At 32.6% G+C, this 8,540-nt stretch overlaps 2 protein-coding genes and 1 pseudogene across 2 annotated transcripts; 1 reads left to right on the top strand and 2 right to left on the bottom strand.

Moving 5' to 3' along the window:
- Positions 1 to 753: 753 nt before the first annotated feature.
- On the top strand, positions 754 to 1,998 carry LOC132624585 (NDR1/HIN1-like protein 3). Its single transcript, XM_060339345.1, has 2 exons — positions 754 to 846; positions 1,438 to 1,998. Exons 1-2 carry the CDS (start codon positions 754 to 756, stop codon positions 1,996 to 1,998), a joined length of 654 nt encoding a protein of 217 aa, XP_060195328.1.
- A 420-nt stretch (positions 1,999 to 2,418) lies between these two features.
- LOC132624581 (mitochondrial carrier protein CoAc1-like) lies at positions 2,419 to 3,357 on the bottom strand (annotated as a pseudogene).
- Positions 3,358 to 5,014: 1,657 nt separating this feature from the next.
- Positions 5,015 to 5,922, bottom strand: LOC132625905 (uncharacterized). The gene has a single exon (XM_060340536.1). It carries the CDS (start codon positions 5,479 to 5,481, stop codon positions 5,125 to 5,127), a length of 357 nt encoding a protein of 118 aa, XP_060196519.1. The 5' UTR covers positions 5,482 to 5,922; the 3' UTR covers positions 5,015 to 5,124.
- Between the last annotated feature and the right edge of the window lie 2,618 nt (positions 5,923 to 8,540).

Raw genomic sequence — 8,540 nt, 5'->3', positions numbered from 1 at the left:
CACTTCCATCATTAGAAAAACTTAACTTATGCGAAGTAATACTTCCTCCTGTCCAGATTATATGGAATTTTAGCTTTTATATTTAGTCTAAAATTAAAAAAATTACAATTAAGAAGGTATTAATTATTATTTTTCAAATTTACCTTATTCAAATAGGAAAAATCAAATATAAGCTTTACATAAATAAAAAATCATATTAATAAGTACTATTTAATTAAGAGTAATTTTGTGAAAACACCTCACTTTCAAGTATCTAAATGTACTATTCTTTTTCGGATGAACCTATACCAAAATAATGTCAAATAAATTGGAACAGATGGAATCCCATAAAAGGATCAATCCTTATAAAGTGTTTGTGAATTAAAAATAGCAAACAACACAGTATGTGGATTAAACGCTGGGAGGAAAAGAGAATCAAGAACTTCATGAAGATTCTTTTGACAAGGGAGAAGAAGAGAATAACGATACCATTGTTTTAACTAACTATGACTATGTCTCATCCATAATAAAATTGAGTTTTACTTATATACACTGTTATTAATGTAAACAACTTTAAGTGATTTCTTTTCATCTGTTCAAGTTTTGGTGAAAAGAGTTACTTTAATAGAGGATTTGAACCCTTGACCAAGGGGAGCATAGCTTAAAGCTTCTTTCTCTGCCACTTGACTAATAACACACTTTGTTAATGGATTCCCAAGTTGTATTTTTTATATATTTACTGAAATTTTCAATACAAATACTGAATCAGCGTGAATGTATGGGGGTTCCCGGGAACCCCCATTGTATAATCTAAAACCGCCCCTGTTGGTGGTGGGAGATAACATTTATCTCATGACATTAGTCGAGGTGCGTGCAAGGCTGGAAGCTAACTCGAATATCATGGTTCTTCTGCTAGTCTAGTTAATTATTTTTTATACCATCATGTCACATTTACACGTTGCAGCCGAAAACAGGTCTTATTTTTAGAATCACAAATTTCATATTTTAAGGAGGCTTACTTCTAAATATCCGGATAGTTTAAAAAAATTACTTAATTACTCAATATAATTCAAACTCAATAAAATCTCCTCCACAAAAAGCTAATTTTAACAAAATTGACTAAAATAGAATTTCTCAACAAAGACAATCGTGTGTCAAACCTTAACCACACCAAAACATTATTGGCATTTCCACTATTTCCTCCCCGCCTTTTATTTTCCTGCTTCACCAACTAAATATATCTATACATATACACATTAACCCCACATTTGAGACTAGCAGCAACACACATACAGAAGAATCACACTCCCTCCAATTTGATTCTTCTGTATTAGAACACATAAAAAAAATCCTTCCCATCCAAATTTATTATTAAAAAAAAAAAAACAAATCCCCGTCATGGGGAAATTTTGTTGTTGCAACTGTATCTTCAGTTGTGTTTGTGCATGCATTTTTCAGATACTATGCGCCATCATAGTCATCTTCGGCATCATTGTTCTAGCCATTTGGCTCATTTGGAGGCCCAACAAGGTCTATTTCCACGTGGCGGATGCCTCATTGGCCAAATTCGATTTCTCCCCTTCAACCAACACCCTTGATTATGACCTCAACCTCAGCTTTGACATTAGAAACTCCAATGAAAAGCTCGGGGTCCACTTTGACTTCATCGAGGCCAAGACCACTTTCCATCATAGAAGATTCGCTACCACCAATCTTGAATCGTTCTATCAGGAGCCTAGGAACACCACCACTTTGCACCCAGTGATCAAGGGACAAAGCGCGGTTGAATGGGGAAGTAGTGAGAAATCGGACTATGAGGACGAGAAGAAAAATGGAGCTTTCGATATTTACACATTGTTTTCCATGCGCATTAGGCTCAAATCAGGTTGGATCACAACGGGGAAGCTTAAATTTCTTGTTGGCTGCTCACTGAAGGTTCCCTTGAAGTCAGATAAGATATCGTCTTCTACTTTTGAGAGAACTAAGTGCATTACCCTACCTGATTGGACGAAATCTTAATTAATTAATTTTGGAGCTTATTTCTTTAAAAAAAACAAAAATCTAAAATTTTATAATTTGTTTCTCTATACATGTATTCTTTGGTTTGTTAATTAGATGTTGTTGATTATGGGTTTTGTTTTTTAACCCGATTTATCTTTATAAGGATGAAATGTATTTGAATAACTATAACGAATATAGAGAATTCATACAGTCGATCCCTAGCTTGGGATTTGATGTATGGTTAGTCATTAGCAGATCATATTCTTGGATGCTATTCATCGATACACATATATATAATCTGGTTATTTTGATGTTGGAGTTTCTCTTATTCTGGTTTTGTTTTGTGTTTCAATATTTTGGGAGATATGATTATGAGAATAATAAAGCATGTTTTCGTTAAGTTTGTTTGGAGGTTTAGGAGGATTACTCATTAATAAATTATTTAAGGAAGATATAATGATAATTTAGACAAATATTCCTTATGATCAACTCTATCAAAATAAGGCCAGCAAACAATTGCCTCCAACCTTGATTACGGACAATCGAAGAAAGCATGTTAAACGTATTCCTATTTTGGGGGTAAAGCGCTCCACATTGAAATGACGGATGCATATGCTCTCCCTGCATCTGCCTCCTAACCACGTCCAGCGAATACGTAAACGTCTATCCAAATAAGCCACCTAGAGCTCCACAAGAAAGACATATCAAATGGAGCTTTGATGCTCTTCGGGAACACACCTCTTTAATTCCTCATAAACATAAAACTTTAATCCAGCATACGGAAGAATACCAACAACTGTAGGCCCTATGCCCCGATATAGTGCACGTAGTCCCCCTTCCTTGTAGACAGTCCGATGACATGTTTAACACCACTATATGGAGGATAGATCCTCAAACATCCTTTTGAGTCCACAACTTGATAAGCCAACTTGGTACGAGCCAAATCTAGAGGATAGGTATACAAAACTACAGTTCCTCCTGCAGCTGAGCCAGCTAAAAGATCTACAGAAGACCCTGATCCCACGACAGAGTCGTAGTTATTCAAAACCCAACCACGATAATGCTCATATTCCATGAAATGCAATGCAGCATATGGAACAATTCAAAGGACACTCGCTCCATTTCCTCTATAGAAACCAACAATGCCTTCGTGTTTCAGGATCTTCTTTAGAGAATGGTAAACTCCAAGATAATTAAAGCCTCCCGTTCTCTTCTGCATAAGTATTTTCACCCGCTCTAGAGGAGCAACCGTGGTTTTGGCAAATGCACCAGCAGCTCCTCCAGCGATTAGCTCCTTCACATATATGGCAAACCATTAAAAACTGAAACATCTCTATAATTAAAGGACAAAGTAAACCCTCGTGAAGAAGACCCCATCTTTAAAAAATACTATCTTTAATCCAATTTCCAAAACTTAAGCCTTTTAATACACAAAACAAAAGAATTATTATCCACCCTATAGTTTGTAGAACGCTATGTCAACCTATTTCTTAGAGGCCCCGAAAAATATATTCTTCCAATTCTTCACTACTCAAATAGGTAGTAACACTCTTATTTATAATAGTAGTTCAAAACCGTTTTTTAGTAGAAATTGGAAAATCTATTTCCATATGAATTTGGCTACAAATCATATTAAGATACCAAATCCTAAACTATTTAGGTTTCCTACTTCAACTTTGAATTAATCTTCTAATAATGGGAAATCACTTATCTCGATAGATACGCCACAATCAAAACATATAATGACAGTACTCTTTCGACGGATACCGTCGACTTTCCAATTTTTGTGTTAGTGTTAGCCTTTTTCGAACGGTCAAAAAGATGTCGAAATTTCGACAGATCGGTGTCGGTCTAAAATTGATGTTAGAAATCCGATAAATTTTAATAGATTCTAAACTTCAATATAGGAACAATCTTGTGATATTTTAATCTGATTATCCATCGATTATTATTTTTGCGTTATTTTCATCATATTCACATTATCAAAGGATTAATTAAATTTGGGCTAACCCAATCGCTTGTGACCTCATTATATAAATCTAATTGATTGACCTAATGAGCAGATTTTAGGTTAAACAGCAATACCATTTTCAAATTTGTTTACTTTAACAATATAGTATGCTTCCTTCGTTTCAGTTTATGCTATCCTATTTTATTGTAGTCCGTTTGAAAAATAATAAGTCATTTCTATTTAGAAACTTATTAACTTAATCTTCTCCATTTATCATTAAAAATGGGTGTATAGTTACATAAATATTATAACATGTTTAAAACAATTCTCAAAAGTCTAATAACTCTTTTAAGGCTAGACGTATTTAAAAAGTCTTATTTTTTTGAAGAAAAAAAAAATCATGTCCCACTAAATATGTTTAAATAAATTGAAACGAAAAGAATATATCTTATGATCATTATTATCTCATATGCATGCTTCATTAATACTAAAAATATATAGTTCTGGTCACCTCAAAATTTCTTAGAAAGTTCTAGCGACACAACAATAACATAAATATACAACCAATGGGAAACATAGAAACCAATAAAGTAAAATGTCAAAATCAAACCATACAAAAGATTTCCTACTACAGCTCGGCAAAGCCGGCCGTCGATCAGCAGTTGATCCAGCTCTTCCACTACGGGTTTTCGGAAACTCAGTAATTTGCTCATATCCTATATATGTATTATATATATTCGATTGTGCACTTAGTTATCATTGTAAAATAATTTAATATTGCTGTAGGAACCTATAAATTTCAAATTATGAATCCCCTGCCGACGTTGCATAACAATGACGTTTTATAAGCTTACTTCACGAGTCGGAGAAGCTACTGGAGTTGAGTAAAACAATGTCGTTTTACTCTTCGTAGAATTAGCATCATTATTAGTTGTCGGCACCGCAACCACCTCCTCAGGCAACTCTTCGCTGACTAACACCAATACAGGCAAAGTCGATATTTGATTTGCAATTTAAAAACTCGTATATAACTAATACATATATAAGTTATGAGGAAATCTATATATTATTTTATGCAGGATAAAAAGTGAAATAACTATTATATAAATAACTAATTCGTGCATAAAATAATATATAGATTCCTTCATAACTAATCCTTATATTACTAACCCTTGCATAACTCTAATCAGCTTCTAAATGATCCCTTCACGCCTCGGAGAAGCCACCGGAGTTAAGTAAAACGGCGAATCGCAAGGAGTTGAAAACGGAGTCGTTTTATTCTCCATAGAATCATAATCAATTGCCACCTCCTCTGGCAACTCTTCGCCGACTAACTCCTTTTCCGGCAACTCCGACATCACTTCCGGCGACTCTGGCAAGTTTTCCGGCGAGTCTTCATCAATTTTCATACACTCCTTTAAGCTCATGCTCTTCATTTTCTCATCCGATTTATCCGATTCCAAATCTTCTTTCTCTTCTTCGTTTATCGTAAACAGAAATCTCGATGGTCCATACATATCATGTAGCTTCAACAAATCAATAAGCTCCATTTCCACCGGATCATGGGAACTCGGGTTCGGGTCGGGTTCTACCCGAGAGATATTCGTTTGTTGTGTTTTAAGACAGAATAAAAAAAGAAGAAGCTCTTTGGAAGATGATGATGAATATTATTGTTAGAGCTGTTCCTAGTGGGCTTAGACTGGAAGTCATGGCAATAAAACGGGTCGGGTCGGGTGCTTTCCGGTGGGTTGTTGCCGGTGATGGAGGAAATATGAGATTTTGGAGTATGAAAAAAGTGGACTTTTTAAAAGTTTTGGAAGTTTCTAACTGATATATTTCTTGGAAATCGAGAGAGATTTATATATTTATATATGAAAGAAAATGTTACACTTGGTTTGGATGGTTGTTACCGATTGTATTGTATTCGTGTATTGCGTTGTTAATTTAAATATAATGTTTGTTTTGATTGATGCTTAATTTTTGTTGCATCGTATAGTTAAATTTACTGTTACGTAAAGACGAAAAATCTCATTTTATATAATGATCGATTTGATGTGATCGCGTCGTTACCCTTTTTCCTCCTCATTTTGTCTTTACTTATAGTCTAACACGGACTAATTTTATTTTATCTTTTATCGTACCTTTTTATTGTAATAGCTCTACTCAATATTCTACTTTTCTTGTAGGTTTATCCTTCAAATATGTAATATTATGTAACAACAAAAAACGATACTATCCGTTCAAAATATTTTACCCATCAATAATATAATATAATATAATATAATATAATATAATATGATGCATTAACCATCCACACAAGGTGTTAATGTTAGGAAGAGAGGGACGTGGAGGGCGAGAGGTAGATGACATGGATTGGCTATTTTTAATTTGAAATAAATGAGTGGAACTTTCCTTTTGACACTTATCTACCCACAAAACTTTGATATTTTTGTTTTTGTTTTTTAAAGAGTTTAAGTTATACATCACGTAAGTTTTAAAGATTTTTTTTCTTCATATTATTACCTAAAAGATACTTTTAAATAAGTTTCGTTAAATTATACGATTAACAATTTAAAAATAAGATAAGTTATCTATTATTATTAAAATAGATAAGAGTGATTTAATGATGATAAAAAAATCTTAATGACAATGTGTATAACTAAAGCTCTTTTATAATATGGGGTATGTAATCAATATCGATTTGAGTTTAGCTTATATAAATTGATAGTGTATATTATTTCTTATATTTTTTGCATTATCATATCATCTAAAAAGTATTTATAATTACTCCATAAAAAGGCGAAATTCATAATTTTGGAAATGAAGGAAGTTACTTGCTAGGATATATAAAAGTAATTCGGCAGTGTAAAAATTTATTATCTTATCGGTGTATATAATTAAGTTAAATATATTGATGGTGTAAAGAAAATTAGACTATCAATGCAATTTAGTCAGATTACTATCATTATTTTAAAATTATAAGTTACCATCATTGCATAGAACTTAGAAGTTAATATATGTTTAAACTAAGGCATCAAAGCAATAAAGAGTTTAGATTTCTACGTCCTTTGAGGTTGGGATAAAAAACTAACAAGTCAACTTTGTATATAAGGTATGAATTGAATCTTAGTTTTTATTATAAAGGTTTTGCAATATCCAATCATTAAAAGATTGAATAAGATTAGTGTTCCGCTTTGTTTAAAAATACTTTTGACTCCATTTATTTAGTATCATTTCAACATTGAATAAGAACACAATTTTCGCCCTTTGTTTATAAACATGACATAATTGATGTTTCATGCTGACTAAGATAAGAACTAAGAAGATTGAATAAATTATTATACAAGGCAAAAGATAAAATTAAACGTTTTAAAGACCTTATATAAGGTTTAGAGTTGTGATGGGGTGGTAATTAAGTACTTTAGGTTCTAATAGAGGTTTGAGATTCGAGTCGTGATAATGGAATCGTTTTTGGTAGGGAGTGCTTCATCCCTATAGTGAAATTTATTGGAGCGAAATTGAACTAGTCGGACCCATAAGTGAGTACAGTACCAGACACAAAGTGAGAAACAAAAAACACTCTCATTTAAATTAAACACAATTTTTATTTTTATTAACGAAATATTGACCTGTAAGATTAGTACGTCTCATCTATAAGGATGAGATGCACCAATCGAGAAATTGTTCAATTTTCTTTTCCGTTTTTTTTTTAATAGTTTTGACCTGTAAAGTAAAACTATGTATAATTTAGTTTCTTTTTCCTTTCTTGTTACATATGCCTACCTTTGTTTTGTTAGAGAAATGACTTATAAAGATAGTATTAAACTAGTTTCTCTGTAAGCTTAACTAAATTTCATAGGATTTAAGTTCTTTAACATGAAACGTGAGTTAATTAATTTTCTTATTATACCTCTGGGCTAATTATAAAAAGGATGTTGGATATAGATTCCAACTTAATTTAGCAAAGGGTATTCATGAGTGATATTATAGAGAGTTTGTGAGCATAATTTTTTTGCAATTTTTTTGGCCATTTACTTCAATAGATATCCATTTACTATAATTTGTCTTTTGTTTTATTTCTTTTTTACAGAAACTTATAGTTTTAAACGTAAGAGATAAGTCCAAGATACATACAAACACGTCGTAATGAGATACTGATGTTTCTGCTTGAGGCCTTTCTTTCATATGCCCTCTTCCTGGAAGGTGGTACTGCGGGTTGGGTGCTCTTCAATTTGTATTTTGTTTTGTTTGTTATGGTAAGTTTTCACTGTTCACCAAAAACAAAAACGTAAGAGATATAAAAATAACATACGAAATCTTTGAGGGGTCGTTTTCTTTTATTAAAACTATAATAAAGAGCTATGTTCAGTTCAACCAGACTCGCTGCACTTATCCCATTACACATATACCAGATTATACCCACTTATAGAATCAATAATTAGTCAAAACCACACGCATCGTCACATACTTTATTATCCACTAAATTTCTTACCAACTTTTATGAAAGACTCTCTATACCAATAAATAGGTCACTCTTCCTTGTGGTGATGACGAAAAGAGTGATGTACTTTTGCATAAAAAAGTGGCATGTGTGGGAGAAAATATTTTA

The sequence above is a fragment of the Lycium barbarum genome, chromosome 2 (assembly GCF_019175385.1).
Source record: "Lycium barbarum isolate Lr01 chromosome 2, ASM1917538v2, whole genome shotgun sequence".
Taxonomy (NCBI): domain Eukaryota; kingdom Viridiplantae; phylum Streptophyta; class Magnoliopsida; order Solanales; family Solanaceae; genus Lycium; species Lycium barbarum.
The sequence above is the reverse complement of the archived record's forward strand: the minus strand, read 5'-3'. Positions and strand labels throughout refer to the sequence as shown.